This window comes from Alligator sinensis, unplaced genomic scaffold (genome assembly GCF_000455745.1).
Source record: "Alligator sinensis unplaced genomic scaffold, ASM45574v1 scaffold1298_1, whole genome shotgun sequence".
Classification (NCBI taxonomy): domain Eukaryota; kingdom Metazoa; phylum Chordata; order Crocodylia; family Alligatoridae; genus Alligator; species Alligator sinensis.
In genome coordinates, this window is record NW_005842192.1 from 1,579,450 (window position 1) to 1,599,638 (window position 20,189).

At 45.2% G+C, this 20,189-nt stretch overlaps 1 protein-coding gene across 6 annotated transcripts in view; it reads left to right on the plus strand.

Moving 5' to 3' along the window:
* ALS2CL (ALS2 C-terminal like) overlaps nt 1-20,189 on the plus strand; it is a 62,591-nt gene extending 42,402 nt beyond the window's left edge. For all 6 annotated transcript variants that reach the window (XM_025207353.1, XM_025207358.1, XM_025207354.1 and 3 more), the window contains 15 exons: nt 329-427; nt 2,521-2,679; nt 3,869-3,980; nt 5,442-5,519; nt 7,229-7,356; nt 8,286-8,459; nt 9,073-9,166; nt 9,947-10,104; nt 12,016-12,084; nt 13,077-13,250; nt 13,518-13,560; nt 15,177-15,238; nt 15,943-16,092; nt 18,280-18,376; nt 19,314-20,189. In XM_025207353.1, the coding sequence (XP_025063138.1) occupies nt 329-427; nt 2,521-2,679; nt 3,869-3,980; nt 5,442-5,519; nt 7,229-7,356; nt 8,286-8,459; nt 9,073-9,166; nt 9,947-10,104; nt 12,016-12,084; nt 13,077-13,250; nt 13,518-13,560; nt 15,177-15,238; nt 15,943-16,092; nt 18,280-18,376; nt 19,314-19,397 (1,681 nt within the window). In that variant the 3' untranslated portion in view covers nt 19,398-20,189. The remainder of the gene's footprint in view (nt 1-328; nt 428-2,520; nt 2,680-3,868; nt 3,981-5,441; nt 5,520-7,228; nt 7,357-8,285; nt 8,460-9,072; nt 9,167-9,946; nt 10,105-12,015; nt 12,085-13,076; nt 13,251-13,517; nt 13,561-15,176; nt 15,239-15,942; nt 16,093-18,279; nt 18,377-19,313) is intronic.

A 20,189-nucleotide genomic window follows, 5' to 3' on the forward strand; every position in this document is an offset into this window, starting at 1 on the left:
TGTAGACCAACAGTGCTATAGCTGCTTCTCCCTGGTCAACTAGATGCTTCTGTTTGCCATTAACTGAGCTGAGTGTGTTTCCTCCTGGACGATACAGATGTTGTAGCCTCAATAGTTACTCTTATTCATTGGCTTCTCATGACAAGGTGGATCAAGGGAAGCTAAATCCAAACCTAGGGTGAGGCGATACTAGAGGTGGCTCCGGCTGCACACATGTAGGTAGCTTCACAGGTCTGGAGGAGCCCTATTTCTAGGTGATCTGTCTGATGTTAATCCAGTCCACCTCTATCTTCCCTCACCTGTGCTGATGTCTCCTGTCTGACTCTAGGTTTGGGATCTGCCTTATCCCTCGCATGTCTGAAGATCGCTTTGACTGCTATAAATGCCACTGGTTTGAAGGCAAAATGAGAGGCTATGGAATCTGTGAGTAAGTAATGTCTGTGGTCATGGTTCTGGGGAGTGGGAATAGCCAGCTGCTGGAAGGGTGAATGGTCCCTTCATCATCAAGGAAGGTCCTGGCACAATTGCATCATAGGGTAGGACAGGCCACAGGAGCTTTCAGCTCTGTTCCAGGATGCCTTGCATTGCAGCAACATCGAATAGGGGCAAGACTGAGGAATAGGCTTAAATCTGTTGTGTATAGGAGGGGGACAGGGACCTAGCCTGCAGGCTGTAGTCAAATAACACTGAGGCCTCTCCATGGTAAGTCCAGTGTTATGGATGGCTCAAAGGTAGCTCTGCAAAAGACCTTGCATGGCTTCATGCCTCTTTTCTTCTAGTCCTTCGCCATCTTAGCAATGTACCCAGCTCTCATGGCTGATGGGTTTTGTGAGCTAAACTATATCATCCCTCAGCCATGTACATGCTTGTTCAGAGGGGTGTTATAATCCTCCTGGAGAGCTAAAGCAGGCTGTTTTTGAAAGAAGAAAACCATTTCCTCTGGTTCTGGTGCTAACCCTGGTTCCAAGAATTTGGCTGATTTCAAGAACAGAGTGCAATGTATGATGCTTTGCAGTTTCCCATTGAAAGGCTTGAGGGATAAGGTAGCATTAACCTATTACCACAGGCTTAGTATGTATCTCATAACCCCATTAGGGAGTTTGGGTGTAACCTAGGCCAAAAAGCAGCTCTGTAACGAGCCTTGGCCACCTTCCCTGAGCTTCAAGACCACTGGATTTCACCACCAAGGTCTCTTTAGACGTTTGTATACTTTTGATGTGCAGCCTAGATTGGTAGCTGGTTAGCAGGAGTGATTACAACCCTAGTTTTGGTCTGCAACCCAAAATGTATTAACCATATCAACACCAGAATAGGTAAGACCATGCTAGTTAACCCACTTCTGTCATCTTAGAGACTAAAGGGCTTTGAAATTAGGTTGTGTTTCTGCCTACCCCTATCATGGGACCATGCTGTCCTCCCTGCCGTAGGACTTGTAGCACACATGCAGGCTGGATGGGGTGATCCATCAGGATTCAGTATGTGGGGTATTACCAGGAGTCAGATGGGATATTACCTGGCCAGTAGAGCAGTATTTTTTACATGTGTTGTGTCTTTGCTGGTCTCTGGAGAATCAAGTGTTCGCTGCACTCAGGGAAAGGATACTGGATAACAGGATGGTTTGAGCCCGTATGGTGAATACTGGCAAGCAGATTGAACTAGGCTCTTAGAAGGATTAAATGCTGTTTTCTAGTCGATACTTAGCAGAAGGCAGATGGATCAGGGACCAGGTTAAGGTGCATGAGCTATTTCTCAAAGTATTAATTATAATCTAGCTACTGCCAGACATCAATATGCCACGTAACACATGACATACCCATGCTCTAGCAGTCCTAGGCATACTTTTGTCAAGTGTAATCCATCTCCCTGCTGGAACTAAACCCAGAAGTGTGGCAGCAAAGTCATTCTGGAGTAGTGTGTAATATTAGCCCTGTTTGGTGTGCAAACACCTACATGTGATCCACAAGATAAAGGCAGAGATTTTAAATCCAAAGGGTCAAAACCATTCTGAGCTATTATGGCCTCCCTGAGTGCTTTGCAACAGAAGAATTTCTCTGGTACGGTGGTTTTCAGTCTACAGTCCATGGACCCCAAGGGGTCTGTTGACAATGTTTAAGGGGTCCGCAAAAGATGACTATGATAAAGAAGTATGGGAATACCCACAGTTATAGTTCAAAGGGATCCATGCCTCCATTCACAATTTCCAAAGGGGTCCAGACCTCCATGTGAAACTTTTTAGGGGTCCACAAATTTTTTTAAAAAAAGTTGAAAACCTCCTCTCTAGTGTGCTGCATTATTTTTGGCTTTGCCTGTGCTCCTGGCCTGCCATTAAACTTCAGTCTTCAGCCCCACCAGAATGACAGGAGCAAGACTACCTGTTCCTTCAATAGAAAGATGATGGAAAAAATAGACAACTTTTTTACAGACTATAAGCAAATTTCTGGTGGTAGAAAGACAGCGTCCCCAGCCCAGGAGCTGTAAGCAGTCCAGCAGGTGCTATCTTAAAGCAATTGATTTCTACAGGTATGGAAACGAGATGGTCTACAAGGGCTACTTTAAGGATGACCTGCGTCAAGGCTTTGGCATCCTGGAAGGCACCTCAGCTGAGCATCCCTTTAAGTATACAGGGCAATGGGAAAACGACAAGAAGAACGGCTATGGAGTCTGGGATAACAAAAACAGGTAACAGCGAATCAGATCAATAATTTCCACAACCTTGGCCTTCAACACTTTGTCTTATTGTTGAACTTGAGACAGGGGCGAGTTAGGAAAAATGTGTTAGTTGCACAAAACTGGCATTGTGCCAGGGACGGGTGTCCCATTTTTGGAACAATAACAAGCCCCAAAAGCTACATATGGACCGATTTTCCAAATTCTGGATGAGAAACCTGCATTTCATTTTTGGATAGGTTGAAACACTCTGTTTAGCCTTTGACTAATGAGGGTTTCAGTTTTGATGATACATTCTTGTGTTTAATAGTAGATAGCGTCTGCCTAAACCAAACCAAATTCTCTTTCTAGAAGTGTTGTCACGGGAGGGTCAGGCATGGTGTTTTCCTGAAAACTCCTGTTTTCTTGAACAACAACAAGAATAAGTGTTGATAGAGTTGTATGTCCCATCACTTATTCTAAACAGGTCTAGTATTACTGGTAACGCCATGATGTTGATATCAAGAAAATTGACCCACAGTTTGCCGTAGCACAAGGTCCAAATATCTTTGCAGTGCCCCTTTCAAAAAAAAAAACGGTGTTCCCATGCTCCTAAGCAAGTTACTGTGGTAGAGATGGATGAAACCTACTGCGTGGTAGCTGCTTCATGGTGATTTCCCATGGGATACAGCTACAGCAAGTTAGCTTTTATTTGCCTGTGGGTGAAAGTGGGCACATAGGCAATTACTGCGGAGCTAGCAATGGGTGGTGAAGTCCCAGCCTCCTTTATCTCCCAAGTGGCTTGAGCATGGGCGCGTGAACAATTTAGTTTGCATTACAGCATCGTGTCTTGCTGTCGGGACCGGTTAGTGATCCGTAAGTTATGGAGGATGGCTGCAAAGATACCAGGATGGAAAAGCACCCGGTGTGCATGGTTCTCCAACTTGTATCTGCCTTCGTGTGGATGAGTAACTATGTCTGGTGTTCATGAAGAAGGCAGGGTAGATTTGCACCTTATGGATGAAATGTTTATGAAAACACAGTATTTCATCTGGATCAACAGTCAAACAGTTGAACGGCAAGCTTTCATCAGCACAATTTCCCTACTATCCCAAAGGTTTCCTAGAGATGTAGCAAGTATTTCATTTAACCTCAAGTTACATTTCTTTTTTCCTGTTATCTTTCTACATATCATCCAATTTCCTTTCTTCTTGTTTTCCAGGGGGGAGAGATACATTGGGATGTGGCAGGATGACCACCGGCACGGCGAAGGCATTGTGGTGACTCAGTCCGGCGTTTGCTACCAAAGAACGTTTCACGCAGATAAAATGGTGGTAAGTTAAAATACCTTTTTTTGGTGGATGGTGTTGAATCATTGGCTCTTGGCAACACCTACCTAAGAGAAGAAGATGAAGACTTTTATGAGGCATCCTCATGTAAGGGAGGCGATATGATGTTACCACCAAGTCATCACAACTCTTGAAAAGTGTGGCCCAGAACAGTTCACATACCCATGAGGCTCTGCATTTGATCTCCTTGAGGTCCATCTGTGTCTACACAGGGTTACTTTTCCTTACTCATGGTACAAGAATAAGAGGGACCTGACACATGCACTCTTGTTGTGGCAGCTAGGAAGCCCAATCATGAATCAGGACCCCTTTTTCCCGGATGGCGTATAGGCTCTGCCCTGAAGGCTTGCAGCCCCAAAATCTCCTTGAACTTGCTGCTCCAAGAAGTCAATGAGGCCAAGGACTGGGCAAGATTCATTCATATCTAACTTGAGATTCTCTAGACAAAATGACTAGAATTGGCTGGAAAAAAAAGGCCATCCTGTCTCATTATTCACATGTTAATAATTTAGTCCTAAATTGGGATGAAAAGTCAAGTAGGAAATGTCATGTTAGAAATTACTTCTTGGACTCCATTCTGGGAGGCCTGAAATAGGCAATTTCAAACCAAAACTCTCTGGTTTTTAGCAGTGGCTTCACTTTCTTTTTCCGGTGGAAAGTATCCATTTTTGCAACGTTTTCCAAGGAAATCTTCAATTTTTTTGTTTTTTTTAAAGGGCCTTTCTTTTTCTGCATCAGGAAAATCATTTCAGGTGGAAAATGTGAATAATGACTACATCTCTGTGTGTAATGGTAGCTATAGGAGGATGAAAGCGCTTGAATAGGAATGGCCCTGTCTTGCCCCTCTCTTGCTGTGTCCTCCTAGTGTCAAGTTTTCCTCTGCGTTTCTGATTTAACATGGTGATAAGTGTCTTGCTTCTGTTTGGAATTCATATTATTCAGCCAAGCAAGAGATACTCTGGAGCGTTTTGTTGGTCCTGCAATCTGTGCTCTGAGTTACAGCAGCACATGAACTGGTAGATCATCAACTCAGTCAAGTGGGTTACATCTATATATGCATTAGTGACTGCAGTCACAGAAGAGGTGCTCCATCAGAAAGACCGCTGGCTTGATCCGCAGTTCGTAGTGACTGCTGTTTCCCAGCACACTTGACCTGGGGAATCAATTGGGTGCTGATACAGTATCTCTGAGTGAAACACCATTATCCACTTGCTTGCATAAGACACCTTTATCCCATGGTGCCTGCCTGATAAACTCTTACCATGCCATGTCCTTTCCAGTCTATGACCTGCTGTAGATTACCTGCCAGATGTCTCGGAAAGAAGATATCTGAAGCTCATGACATTTGTGATGTGTAACCAGAGATTGTCTCTGCTTTGGACAAAGAAGCCAGTGTGGGGTGTGTGTCACTTAAACACTTTCCTTCCCTGTTCCTAAATCCCATAGGGCTCTGGGATTCTGCTTTTGGAAGATGACTCTATCTATGAAGGCAGCTTCACGGAAGATCTGCTGTTCGTTGGAAAGGTGAGTGTTTCACCGAATCTCAACTCAGCTGCGTTACTGCTCGTTTGTTCGAGAAAGCTGAGACTTGTGTTGAAAGTTAATCATTTTCTCCCTAATTAACCCTTAAAGTTCCTTCCAGTTTTTCTTGCCTGGATCATGTTAGCAATTTTGGAAGGCTAAATTTCAGAATGGACCCAATTTCAGCACCCACCTCTGGCATTGCCGAATCCGATGCCAGATTTGTATTGCAGGATGCAAACTTTCATTTTCTTTTTAAAAATAGCTTCCAGCCTTCATAGTGGCTGAGCAAAGCCTGTGAGGAGAACAGCAGAGAAGTACCAGAGTCTGCAATGGCATAAAACAATGGCTGAAGGATGAACTGCCCTGTTTGATTTATCATCTTAACTTCCAAAACTGAAGAATGACCATTTAAATGTCAACCTTGTCAAGCATTTCATTGCTGATCACTAATTAAATTAGCCAGTTGATGAGCTCACCCTTCAACCTTCTAGCTTGCCATTACAAATATGCTTTGCATATGAAGCATGGAGTGAGTGGCTGGTATCCTATTGATCTGCTTTCAAAGTAAATAAGTTGGGCGCTCCCGGATGAATGATAAAATATTCTGAAGGTAGCTTCCTCCTTCTGGTTGCTAGTCCATGGTTGCTGGGGCCTGCCACAGCTTCTAGGTAGGCTGAGATCTAATGTAGTTGGAGCATTTGGACACAACTACATCCAAAATGAACGTTCATATCAGGTGGCTGGTTTTGAAAATCTCAGTTCTTCAACTTAAGCAGCAAGTGCCCTGCTATTGGCATCAATGATCCAAGGTTCAAACCCCCAAAGGATTAGCTTTGGTTGTACTCTGTTTGGGAGCCAGTTTATATTGACCTCTTTAGTTTGAATCAACTAACTTGTAACACTTCCAGCGGCCCAGGTGTGCTGTAGCTTCCCCAGTTCTTGAAACAAGGAGCATGTGGTTTGCTTTGGTAGCAACACGTGTTTGCAAGAAACCCATTACCTACATAAATCCAACTCCATTGTCCTTTTGCTCACTTGGTCGTACCCATAGGCGACTGATGCCTCCTGAGTCTGTGGGGGCACCAGATCACCGACCTAGGGGAGTCCCTCAGTGGCCAATCGCCAACAGCAGCCGATAGTTGAGCCAGTGGTGCTACCAGGGGGTGCACGGCCAATCTCGGGGGGTGCACATGCACCCACGTGCACCTGCTATGCATCACCAATGGTCATACCTTCTAGTAATTTAAGGAACAGGGGAATAACTAAATGAGAATTAAAGTTTCCAGATCCTACTCAGCCCAGTTATAGGTTAGACAAGCATTTGGATGAGAGAGTTTTAATGGGAATGGCCCTGCTTTGAGCAGGGGATGGATTAGATGAGCTCCTGAAAGTCCTTCCAGCTCAAAATTTCTGTGATTCTTTAAATTTTTGGCTGGACCACCATCATCTTACTGGCATTGGGAATGTCCCTCAATGCAAGTGGATTTCTGCATCTTGGCCGGACATCCTTACAGAGCCGGGGAGAATTAATCAAGTTCCCATGCTGGAGTGTTTCAAGTCTGTGGTCTTTCTGATGGCAAAGGACTTCCTTTCAGGGATTGCATCGACTTCTGTGCTCTGTGGGAGGGGAGCTTGGGTTAAGTTTCCAGTCTCCCATTTCCCCACACTGAGAAGCTGATTGAACGACCTCCCATTTCTGTGTTTTCCAGGGAAAGCTGACCTTTGCCAATGGCTTCACTCTGGAGGGCACCTTTAGTAACAAGTCGGGTCAAGGGCTGCAGACACAGGGAGTCCTGAACACTTCCAGCGATCAGCTGGGCGACAGAATGATCAAAGTGTAAGAAACAGCAACTAATGGCTTGGGAGTAGGTCCAGATTTAGTGAGCCTGTAGAGAAGGACCAGAAGGGGTACCAGCAGACAGCAACACAGCTGTAAGCAAAAACGAGAGGCCACAATGCACGACAAAGTCCGCAAACAGCTCATGACATCACAAACATTATGGGACACTGAATGTGGAGAAACTCTATGACTCTTATAAGGCCCCCAGGGGATTATGGGGGATATATTGTGGGGGAACTCAGCCTAGAGGGAAGAAAGGGGATGCTGGCCTTGCACACATCGGTTTCCATTTGGCAGTACTCCACCCAAATAAAATAGTACAGAAATGGCTCAGCTGTTTCTGTGTCACTGGGCGTGTCTACACAAGACGTTTACTGCGCAGTAGCCTAATAATACTGTACAGTCACGTGTCAATCCGAAACCATGCTAAGACACGACTGCGTAGTGTTATTAGGCTACTGTGCAGTAAGTGTCACAAAAAACCCGTGTGCCAGCACTACTGCACAGTAACTGTAGCTACTGCACATTTAGTTAGTACTTCATTAAGCAAGTACTAAACTAAATGCACTGTAACTACTGCACATTAATGTACGTGTAGATTATGGAATTTGCTACGTTACAAGAGAAAAAAATGTAGTCTTGTTATTGCTCAATCAATTCATTGGCAAGTGCTTCAGACCACAGTGGCCTTTGCCCCATCCATGACTTCTGGGCCTAATGCCTCGTCCTTCCAGGATGGTCAGTCTAACTTGACCTGCTGGATTCCTTCCTGTTGTTCCCAGTTGTACCCACTTAGACATTGCTAAATGCCTTTGTGCCTGAGCTGTCTGGGTTTGTGACAATATGAGATTAGGCGAGAAAGAAGTTGATGGCCATATGGAAGAAGGTGTCAGATCTGAATTCACTGACATCTCTTAATTGTGCAGTCAGTTGGGTCTTAACAAATTCCCAGTGGAGACGAGATGGCGGGGAATCTACGACCAGTTTTTGGGGTTCGTCCACTCTGGCTGCAAAGAAGAAACCGAGGAGTCTTTCACGGGGTTTCACGTGCAGACAAGCAAGGAGCTACGGAAATCTCAGGAGTATCTCTGCTGCCAAAGGTGGGTCGTGGATTCCCGTGTGGAGGAGCTCAGTTGCACGGTGGACTTGTACTTGCAATGTGCATCGCTCTTGTGTGTTTAAGTCACCTCCTCCCTGTTTTTCCCCTTGTTCATAGGCTCAGTATCACTTCATTGAGGCAAGTGCATTGTATAAGCCCAGACCCAATCAATTCTTCTTGCTTAGCATGAGGTGAATGCACATACAGGGATCTTTTTCAATATAGGTGCTTACCAAGAGAAGAAATTTGAGAGGATTAAAGTCGATGACCTCTGGAGGCCCCTTCAACCCTACTTCTCTCTATGACTTGGCCAGTCAAACTTGTCTTGTATCATCTGGGAGGGATCCTAGTGTCTCGCTGGCTGCCTCAAGTCACCCTAAGAATGGTTTAACTATGCCTTTGGGGAAGGGGAAAGGTACAATGAAGTAATACTCATCATGAGACGGACCATAAATGCAACGAGGCCTACTTCTCCTGTGCCTCGTGTGTCAGTTCACACATTTGCAAAAGGCTACCAGGCATGTGATTATAATTCCTGGAGGTGTAAGGTAGAAAACAGGTGTGATGTGTGTACAATCTCCCGTCGTTGTCATGCTTGTCTTGATCTCTCGCAGAGGGGCTGAGGATGTACCTGGTAAGATGGAAGACATCCTTGAAGAGCTAGTTCAGCATCGCGAGCTGGAGCTGCTGCAGTGCTATCTACAAAAGGTCTGTTTGAATGCACCCTGGCACCTTGAAACATGGACTGTGCCCTCAACAGCCCTTAACCTGGTCTGTGACTGTCAAGCACTCAGTATAAGCAGACCTTGGTGCCAGTGCAGAACAGGTCTGATTGGCATTAAACTCCTATAAAACAAGTGAGGGGTCCCAAAAGAGCATGGAGGGAAGAGGGAGAACAAGTTAAACCATACAGTAAGTTGATTGGGGGCAGTCCCATTCTAGCTAGTGACTTACTGTTGGTTGCTGGTAGCTCCTTCCCCCTCTTCATCTCTAATAGTCATGTAGCAAAGACTCGGTAGCCAGTTATGCCACGAATCATCTTCCCCTTCTGAATTCTGCAGTGAGCTTTGGTGTCGGGGTGGTCTGCTTTGGAGACTGACGCTCCCTGCTCAGTTTATGGCAGAACAAGCCTACTCATTCCTTAAATCACACCTTTGGAAGAGCCAGCTCCAAGAAATCGCCCAGTGGCTTCTACGCACTTTCAGTCATTGGCTTCTGCTCAGGTTGCCTGCAAGGGGGATAACCAGAGACCCTGATTTTGATCCTCCTTCAAGTTCATTGACAAAATGCTACTTGCAAAGCAGGAGTGCCATTGGTTGGAGTAAGCCTTGGTCCAGAGAAATCTGACTGTCGTCCAGTATGATATGGACACAAGACCTCTGTTAATTTTTCCCATTTTGGTAGTGAACCAAGGCCTGGGGTTTGACCATCTTCTGTCTTGTCTTCCAGTCTCTAATGAAGTCCAACATCTCTCCATTGTTTTCGCAGGTTCTGAATTCTTCCCTCCACCCATTAGGAAAGCTGCTGAAGACCCTGACATTAGCCTTTCAAGCAACCTACTCTGGGACAGGGGCAAACAGACACCTACTGAGCATGGCCCAAGAGGAGGTCAAGCACTATGCAAAGAAAATATGGGAGTTTTACCAGTAAGTTCAGTGTGGGAATGGCTTCCTCATGAAACAGGAGAAGGCTTGCTGAGCAGGACATATAGCTTTTTCCCTTGGGCAAAGAAGAGACATTGCATTTGCCCCTGGACACGTTGTGCCTGTAATATATTTTGTCCAAGAACAGAAATATCCTGGGGTTGGCGGGTACACACGTTGCCCTTCTAATCAGGGTTTGGTGAATGGCTGAATGCTTTTCTGCCAAGCATTCAGTGGTGTAATCCTGGAATAACTGCTCAGATGCGCTTTGTAACATCTCAGGATAAACTGTTAAGACTTCATATCCCATGAACCTTTTTAGGATTTATCAAAGGGACAATGGACAGAGGCATTTGAACCATTGCACTTTGCCCCAGGATAAAATGGCTTATCCCAGGACAAATGCAACATCTTTTTGTAGCCTTGGTGACTAGAGCTGCTTTGTCACATCTGCCACACCTGTCCAAGCCAAATGCATTTCTCTTGAGGAAGTTCTTTCAGTTATGAAGCTCTGTAGGTGATCATATAACAGTAGTGGGGTCATCTATACCCAATACTTTCTTACCTCATTACTCCATATGCAAATGTAAGAACAGGGACATAACGAGACTGGATGTGGTTCATCTAGTCAGCATCCTGTCTGACAAGGACAGGAGGTATTTTAAGGGAAGGGGCAAGGAATGACATAGTCGGTGGACATGACATGATTACCCCAACGTTCTCCTAAGTCATCTTTCAAAGATACCCTATTTTGTAAATGGCTATGAAGAAAAATGGGTTCTTTGGTTTGTACAAAGCCATGGAAGGTAATGTAGCTGCACGTGTATGCTAAGGGTTGAGTTTAGCTTGCAGAACATCAAAACTAGGCTGGTGCACGCCTCTCCGGCTTGATTCAGCTTCACTCAGGTTTACTAGGCTTATGGGTCAAACATCTCTACTTGTGGATGGAGCAGACTTGGGTTGGAAAAATGGATATCATGCCAGGGTATCATTTTAGTTGCCCTCTTTAGAATAGAGCCATACTTTTGATCTGGGGTTTCAAATGTACCTTGCTCTCCTCCCCATTGGACCATGGGGCTCCCTTGCAGGCTGGACTCAGCTGTGGTGGCAATGGTTGGTTGAGCAGCAGGTGGGAGGGGTGACATCGCCATCACTTACCCCCCCTCACCACTGCACATTCTCAATGGGGCTACATGTCCCCTATTTCAGCAGCAGGCCCCACCTCCAAATTTTGGGGCCCTCTGGGAGATCCATATGCCAGACTGCATGGGCTGGATCTGGCCCATGGGCTATATGTTTGATACCCATACTTTTAGATGATGTATTTTTGGAATTGAGCCCATTGTACTCACAGGTAAGTTTGGGCATTCTCTGGAAGAAGAGGCCTCAATGCCTCTTAACCCTTGGAACCATATGCTACATATAGGGGTACAAGGAGGAGTTGTTGACTGAGATGGGAGTTATACTTCCCATCATAACTGTCTGATAGTTGAGCAAGTATCCAAGTGCCTAGAGATGTAACTGTTTTCTGATGGAATTAATTACAGACTTAGATAAAAAAAATCATTCTTGTGCTTAGCAAGGATCACGAGGGATGAATCACTGGCCCGCAGATCATCTTTGGGCACAGAACTCCTTTCACTCAGGGGTTTAGATGGGAAGCCTCCAGTCCACGGATCCCACCCTGTCTCTCCAGAACATGCGGTTGCTTTTTGAGGGTGAACAGACTCCTTTTAAGTTACAAAAGTTTTAGTGTGCAAGCTCTGTAACATTGCTGTGCTAGCTTCCTATTTTGAATCCTGGGCTAGTCCTAATTCATCTGTAAGTGATTTGCTCTTTATTAAAAAAAAAAAAAAAAAAAAAAAAAAAAAAAAAAAAAAAGAGGCTAAATCATGGTTCTTGCTTTCCTTTCAGAGGTTTGCTACACTTGGCCCTGGAGCAGAAAGGCCACCCACTGGCAGAGATGGAAGATGCAGAGACAAGGTAGCTGTGGCTAATAGTCTTTTGGTTTTAAGCCTCTCACATCAGTGGCGTTTCTTCCAAAGAAATGTTTGTTTGGAAATCCACTTGTTTCTTGGTGTTTGGATGAGTATATCTAAATGCCTAGGTGAGCATGGTAGGAGGAAAAATGTGCTCTAATGGGTTTTCTTCATTACCAGCTTAATGAGGCAGAGTTGCTAAAGCATCTTTCAGTGGCGTGAGTTTGATTAGGTTCAGTGCGGGTTTGATCCGGACTTGGGGAGAAGGGAGCGCTGAGTTGACTGAGTTGGAAAGGGGTACCTAGTCCTTTGGGCTGAAGAGGCCAGCCATGAGGTTAGCCACATCCTTCTCGTGTCTTATTGGCAACAAAACCTGGAGTTCCTTAAACATGCTAGTCCAATGGACTTGCTAGGCTTGGGTAAATCTTTTTGCCCACCTTAGCCAGAAGATGCCCAGTGAGTTTAGAAGGCAGGACAAATGGTGCTTCAGGTGAAATAATGTTTCTCTTAACACTTAAATGAGTTATGTGGTTGAACGTGAGACTGTGGGATATGAGATGAATAGATACTTCATGACCGCTGTGTTGCAGCCATCACAACCTCTTCTTCATTAAGCGTGAACATGCAGAGCATGAATCACGTGTCTGTTATTGGGACAGCCTTTAATAGCTGTCAGACAGCATAACATATCAGACCTCTGGAGAGCAATTAATGCAGGGATTTATTAGACATGCGAAAACCTAGAACTTTTGATACCTTTTATTAGACCAATTGAGAAATTGAAGAAAAAAATATATATTTCTGCAAGCTTTTGGGCTCACACGCCCTTCATCAGGCTCAGGGAAAGTTAACTATGGTAAAAAAGTCCCTATATGTAGGAAATAAACTTCATTTTTGCACAGAGGAAGCTGAAGCTAGAAATCTGTCCCTTTGGATGCAGCTTTTGGCTGACTTTGCAGTAGGGATCATTTGGCTTTTCTTTTCCCTCGACCTCAGCAACCTGAATGCCTACGGCATGATTTTACCTCTGATCCTGCCCTGTTTCTACCCGGAGCTTTTCATGCTCTACATGCTGTATCATGAAAAGGAAGATGACCTCTACTGCCAAGGCATTGTGGACCTGAGTTTGTTTTCTGACCTAAAGCTGCTGGAGTTCCTGGATGTCCAGAAGTGAGTAACACGGCAGCAAATGAATCCTTAAAATACCTGGGAATATATCAGTTGGGGAGGAGGGGTTGGTTCTCATCATGGATGTGGGAAGAGAACTTGCCTGCAGGACTGCACAGGTCCTTGCACTTGTGAAGTCCCCCTGAGCTGCAGCAGACATCTAATCGGCAGAGTTTCTGCAAAGGATGCTTCATTCCAGCAGGACAAAAATGAGCTGACATGGGTGGAGGGCTACATGTTATAACCACTTCTTCTTTGGTCTCCTTTCAGGCACCTGTGGCCCCTCAAAGACCTCACCCTAACAAACAATCAGGTAGGAAATATCCCTTTGGGGCAGATTCTCAGCATCCATGTGGGTGCAATTAAAATGAAAGTGGTAAAACAACTTTAACAAATCATAGAAACATAGAAAATGAGGATGGGAAGGGACCTCAGGAGGTCACATCTAGTCCAACACCTGCTCAAAGCAGGACCATCCCAAGTAAATCATCCCAGCCAAGGCTTTGTTTAGTTGGGTTTTGAAAACCTCCAAGGATGGAGAGTCCACCACCTCTCTGGATAACCTATTCCAGTGTTTTACTACCCTCTTTGTGAGAAAGTTTTTCCTAATATCCAACCTCAACTTCCCTTGCTGCAGCTTGAGCCTATTGCTCCTTGTCTTGTCATCTGCCCCCACGGAGAACAGCCCAGCTCCATCCTCAGGTAGTTGAAGGCTGCTATTAAATCCCCTCAGTCTTATCTTCTCCAGACTAAATATGCCCAGTTCCCTCAGCCTCTCCTCATGGGCCCCAGGCAGTTTAACCATTTTCATTGCCCTCCACTGGACTCTCTCCAACTTGCCCACGTCCTCTCTATAGTGGAGGGCCCAACATTGGACAAAGGACTCCAGATGTGGCCTCCCCAGTGCTGAATAGAGGGGAAGAATTGCTTCGCTCGATCTGCCTGCAACGCTGCTACCAATGCAGCCCAGGATGCCGGTAGCCTTCTTGCCAACAAGGGCACACTGCTGGCTCATATCCAGCTTATTGTCCCCTGTCACCCCAGGTCCTTTTCTGCAGAGCTGCTGCATGACTAGTTGGTCCCCATCCTCTGCTGGTGCATGGGGTTGTTCAGATCTAAGTGCAGGACTTTGCACTTGTCGCCTTATGAGATTTCTTTTGGTCCATTCCTCCAATTTGTCGAGGTCTCTCTGAATCCTAACCCTACCCTCCAGCATATCAACTACTTTCTCCCTCTTTCAAACTTGCTGAGGGTACACTCCATCTCATCTTATTGAATGAGGCATGCAAATGTAATTACAGCTGAAGATCTGGGCCTTTGTCTACTTAGGTATGCTTCAAAGACCGAAGAATTGGTAACAGGTCATAGACGTTGGATCACAGGACTACATGGAGAACAGGATTTTTGGCAATAGATACCGTATATATTTGCATACCACATGCACCTCTTTTGTGAAAGGAGAACAAAAGGTGGGGAGGGATTTTTCTTCTTAACCAAACTGTTCAGAATCATTTTTCTTATCTGGGAGATGCATCCCAATTTTTTATTGCTATTTTTTGGGGGGGGAAAGGTAAAAGTGGTATATGAATATATAAGGTATCTTACTAGTAAGGCTGAAAATCGGCCTCATCTTACAACACTGTGGTGGTACTTGTACGTAGGTGTATCTACCAAGCAGAACTAAGCAAAGAATAAGAGATTTCCCACAGTGGTAGGTACAGCTTTTCTTCTGATCTTGGTGGTTATGCAGTGATGGTATAATCCTGAACATACATATTCCACTGCCCTAATGTCTTCACTTTGCAAATATATTTGTGCTAATGAAGTGCTCTTGATGGAAACATGCTTGATATAGATAAGCTTCATGTGTGATCAGCTGGTCGTTGGGGCATTAGAAATGACACCCAGCTGTTTGTCTGCTTTTTTCAGAGGCGCTCCCTGATCAAAGATAAGTGCTTCCTTTCTGCCACTGAATGCCTGCAGAAAATAATGTAAGTTGCCTTCCATGATCTCTTAGTGATAAGAAGAAAAGTGCAGGGTCCACAATTTGTGCTCTGTGGAAATCCTCTGACTTCTGAACCAAGCCAAATTTTGATCCAACGGAAACAATTCCTCCAAAACCTCTTGACTTGATTCAACATAGAAACAGCTGCTTTGAAATGAAGTTGAAACATCCTGGCCCATTTATGAAAGGAGGACGTTAAGATCTTATCAACCTTTTCTCCAGATTTTTGAGTTTGATTAGTCCTTTTCAGAACTTCATTTCTTTTAAATGTACAAGTTCGGTTTTGAATGAAGTGGCGCTTTGTACTGGGGATGAGGGGGCAGCGATCAGGATTTTTGCCTAATTCTCTAAATTTATTATGCAAGGTTAGACAACGTGGTGAAGATACCTGAGTCCAGGGAAAGGTATCCATAAGAGGCTGCAGATGCAGGGCTGGGGGGTGACTAATGCAGGGGACTTCATGCCTATTTTTTGTACTGCAGTAGGAAATATTTTTCTGATTGCACTCTGACTTTATTTTGTATCCTGAAACGTGAGGATTGGCAGCCCTTGTAAGTCTTACTTCAGTTGGTTGAACTGCTCTTTTGTGCATAAATGTCTGCAAAGCTCTTTAGGCCAGGAGTGGTCTGTTTTAATGTATCTGGGTTTTATTACTTACCTTGGTAGTAATGGAACTTCTTCTATTGGTAGCACGACCGTGGACCCCCGGGAAAAACTGGAGGTGCTCCAGAAAACGTATGAGGAGATTGAAAGCACCGTGTCACGGGTGGTGGGGAAGGACTATAAACTCCCAATGGACGATCTCTTACCGCTGTTTATGTACGTTGTGTCACGAGCCAGGTGAGAAACAGCTTTGCATTTACGGCTGCTAGCAATGATACCTCTCGCCTACACTCGATGATCAGGGCTGGCTAGATTTTTTCTGTTGCAACGATTCAAACAAAAACCCAGGTCTCTGCTTAAACCCTTCAGTTTTGCATGGAAAGCAGATGGGCTTTTGTACCAGACCCCCTTGCAAATTATTCTTTGTGCAAATGCTGAGTGGTAGCTCCCATCCCCACCCTCTGTGAGGCTGACTCCTTAGTCATATTCTTCTCCCCATCATGTGCCAGAGCCAGGGGCTCCAACGAGGCATCAGCATCCATCTCTGATGGGAGACCATGGGGCACAACATCCACACCCTGTCCATCATTCCCTTCGGGGAGCACAGTCTATTTGTCTCTTTGCCAAGTAGCTTGAAAGGGTCAGAAAAGGGTTGGCTGTCAGATTAGATAGGAAGACCTCTGGGAAAAGTTCCTGACCCTCCTGGAAAACAAGTCTCATGTATTTGGGTAACAATGGTTTGTAGATTATAGAAGGGACTCTGATGCTACTGAGTTGGCTGATGATTCATAGACATTCATAGACATTAGGGGCTGGAAGGGACCTTGCCAGATCATCGAGTCCAGCCCCGCTGCCATAGGCAGGAAGTCTGCTGGGGTCTAATGATCCCTGCAAGATTAGCATCCAAATGACATTTCAATGAGTCCGGAGTAGGTGCTTGCACCATCTCTGGGGGGGAATCTGTTCCAGACCCTGGACACTTGCACCATAAAGAAGTTTTTCCTTATGTCTAGTCTAAATCAGCCTTCCAGGAGTTTGTGGCCATTAGATCTAGTTACCCCTTGGGGAGCCCTGGTGAACAGCTGTTCTCCCAGATCCTGGTGCACCCCCCTTATGTACTTACAGGCAGCTACCAGGTCCCCCCTGAGCCTGCGCCTCTCCAGACTGAAGAGTCCCATGTCCCTCATCCTTTCCTCATAAGGCTTCCTCTCTTGGCCTTTGATCATACAGTGGCTCTCCTCTGGACTTTCTCAACCTTATCCATGCCTCTCCTGAAGTGAGGGGCCCAAAACTGGATGCAGTACACCAGCTGCAGCCTCATTAGAGCTGAGTAAAGTGGGAGGATGATGTCCCTGGTTTTGCTTGAGATGCACTGGTGGATGCACACCAGAGTTCGGTTTGCTTTGCCGGCCGCAGCGTCGCATCGGTGGCTCATGTTCATCTTGTGGTCAATCAAGACTCCCAAGTCTCTTTTGGTCGCGGTGCTAGTGAGTGTAGCACTGCCAAGCCTATAAGTATGATGCTGGTTTTTCCTCCCAAGGTGGAGCACCCTGCACTTCTCTGCATTAAATGCCATCAGGTTTTGGTCCGCCCACCTTGCGAGCCTGTATCCCCAACCTGTTCTCCAGTGTGACTGCCTTCCCCCATAGTTTAGCGTCGTCCACGAACTTTGCCAGTCTGCAACTGATGCCCAAATCCAGGTCATTAATGAAAATGTTGAAGAGTACTGGCCCAAGTACTGAGCCCTGAGGGATGCCACTAGTCACCTTGTGCCATGTTGACTTGCTCCCATCAGCTAATACTTTTTGGGTCCGACCCGAGCCAGTTCCCCAGCCATCGGCTTGTGAGATGGTCAAGGCCGCAGTTTTCCAGCTTAGCCATGAGGACATCATGGGAGACCAAGATTAAGCTTCTGCAATATAGTAAGAGCTAGGAATTAATAAGAGCAATCCAACCAACCTACTGCTACAAATTTAAGACATACCTGGAAGAAATATTGCATGCACTCCCCTCACTAGTTTAGATTGAAGAGGAACGTGAGGTTCAAGAGTGAGCATCCTTGATACTCGATGCATTGTGATTATGGAGGTTCCCAGGGCAGTGTTTTGCCATCTTCAGACCTACAGATGGATGCTGTTTTCCTAGATTTGGCATGACCACCCCAGTCCAAAATGGCTCTGAGCATCAATGCCTATCTGCAGTTGGGGATGATGTGGCATAAAAGTCATGGTTTGGGGTTTCTTAAGTACTGAGCACCCATGATTCTTGATAAAGTCAGGCATATAGTCCCTCAAATCAGGTGCCACTAGATTAAGGTCACACACCAGGGATTGGTGACTTGAGAATTTTTGTCTCCGCTACTAGACCAGATATATACGTAACACAAGGATTCATGACAAACCTGACTCCTTTTTTGTTTTTTAGTATACAACATCTAGGTGCAGAAATACATTTGATCAGGGATTTGATGAATCCTACTAACGAAGGAGGGATGTATGACTTTCTGTTAACAGCGCTGGAGGTAAGAGAGTTTAACAATGCCAATCAGACTGCAGCAGGAAAGACTTGATGAAACTCAAGTACCTTTTTTTTGCTCAGAAGCTGTGGATTTAGCTTTCCTGAAGACAGGTGATTAGCTCCCCCCCACCAGGGATGTTTTGGGGATAAGTAAATTCATCCAGGTACTATAGAAACCATGTCACTCTCTACAGTATTTCAGCCTTAGATTATATTCATGGCTTCTCTTCATACAAAAAATCAAGTAGTTTGATTTAAAAAAGAAAACGGGGGAGGGAGGGGGGGGTGGGGGGCGGGAGGTCTGTAAGAACTTCCTAACATTGACACAGGTTATATGGTAGACTTAATCCTGAGCAGTCTTTGGAGCAGCGCTTCTCAACCTCATTAGACTCAAAGCACCCCTCGGAAAGTGGCACCTCTTAACTTTCATTTGTTTTTTTGACAACCGAAAAATAATAGAGGAATTCTTCTGTTGCAAAGAACTCAGAAAGACCATCACAGGTCTGACACTAAAGGATTTCTAGTTGAAATCACCGGGTTTATCTTGTGAATTGTGTAGATATTTGCTCACTTAGCAGTGCTAACTATTGTATGGCATCCCTTAAAAAGATCTCACGGCACCCTAGGGTACCCCAGTCCTTTGGTTGAGAGTCACAACTTTAAGATTAGCTGAAGACTACACAAGTAGCATGCATCCATCTTGCTGCAACAGCAGCATTGGTTCTCCATGGTCTGTACCTTGGGTGGTAGACCGCAGGTGTAGAGACCTTCCCTGTCTTGCCATACCGACTGGCCCTGGGGATAATGTTTGAAGTTCTATTTGCAGTTTGCAAACTCACTCTGATCTCAGCATAAATGTGTGAGACTAGAATTGGGCTCAATCTACTGAAAAGGATGCCCACACATCTCTTTACTGACTCTGCTCCTGTTGCTTTGTCCAGTCTTGTTACGAGCACATTCAGAAGAACATCAAGCTCCATCACAGAGAGACTTGGCAATCATCACGTGATTCCCGACGTTTATAATCCAGAGGGCTCTGGTTTGTGCATTTTGATGGAAGGCTGTTAGGTGAAGGAACTGAGTCACTGCCACTCCGGTTACCTTTCCAATGGGAAGAATGCTTATTTTGGATCCGAGCTTTTATTTATAATATAAAAGCCTGGACTCATTAAGATACCACGATCAAGACGCTTCCCTCCCAAAACTCTTGCCCTTGGTGGGACTTGGATCTGTGCTTCTCTCCCTGACAAACAATAAAGCAAAAATGGACTCTAATGCAACAGCCAAACTATAACCAAAGCCACTGAATATTGGCCTGAAATCCTCAAGCCTTCATTTTTGTGTTCTGGGAAAAACCATTTCCAGAACAACCCATTCTGTGGAATGTGTATTGAAATCTTAGCATATTTCCCCTTCATTTTACAAGCGGCCTCTGCCCTATAATCCCATTTTTAACAACTCTTGTTTTTATGTATTTATTTTGTACTGGCAAACTACCCAAAGAGGGAAAATGTATTTATAGGAACCATAAAATGAAGCCAAAAGAGCTGACCAAAAGCTGCATGCCTAGAACGGATCCGTGGATAGACTCAGCTGCATGGAAACAGAAAAGGTCCCTCTCCTTCCCCCAGTAACTCTTAATGAAATAGTGAAGCTGAAGGCTGCGTGTAGCTGAAAGGAGGATCGCGCCCCATCCTCTTGGCCAGACAGGCTGAGCCAGACCCTCTCTGCTCCAACTCTGCTGCATTTTGAAAGCTGCTATGGACTAATTTCCCTTGTTTGCTGCTGTTTAATTGTAAATTATTATTTCCCCTTGC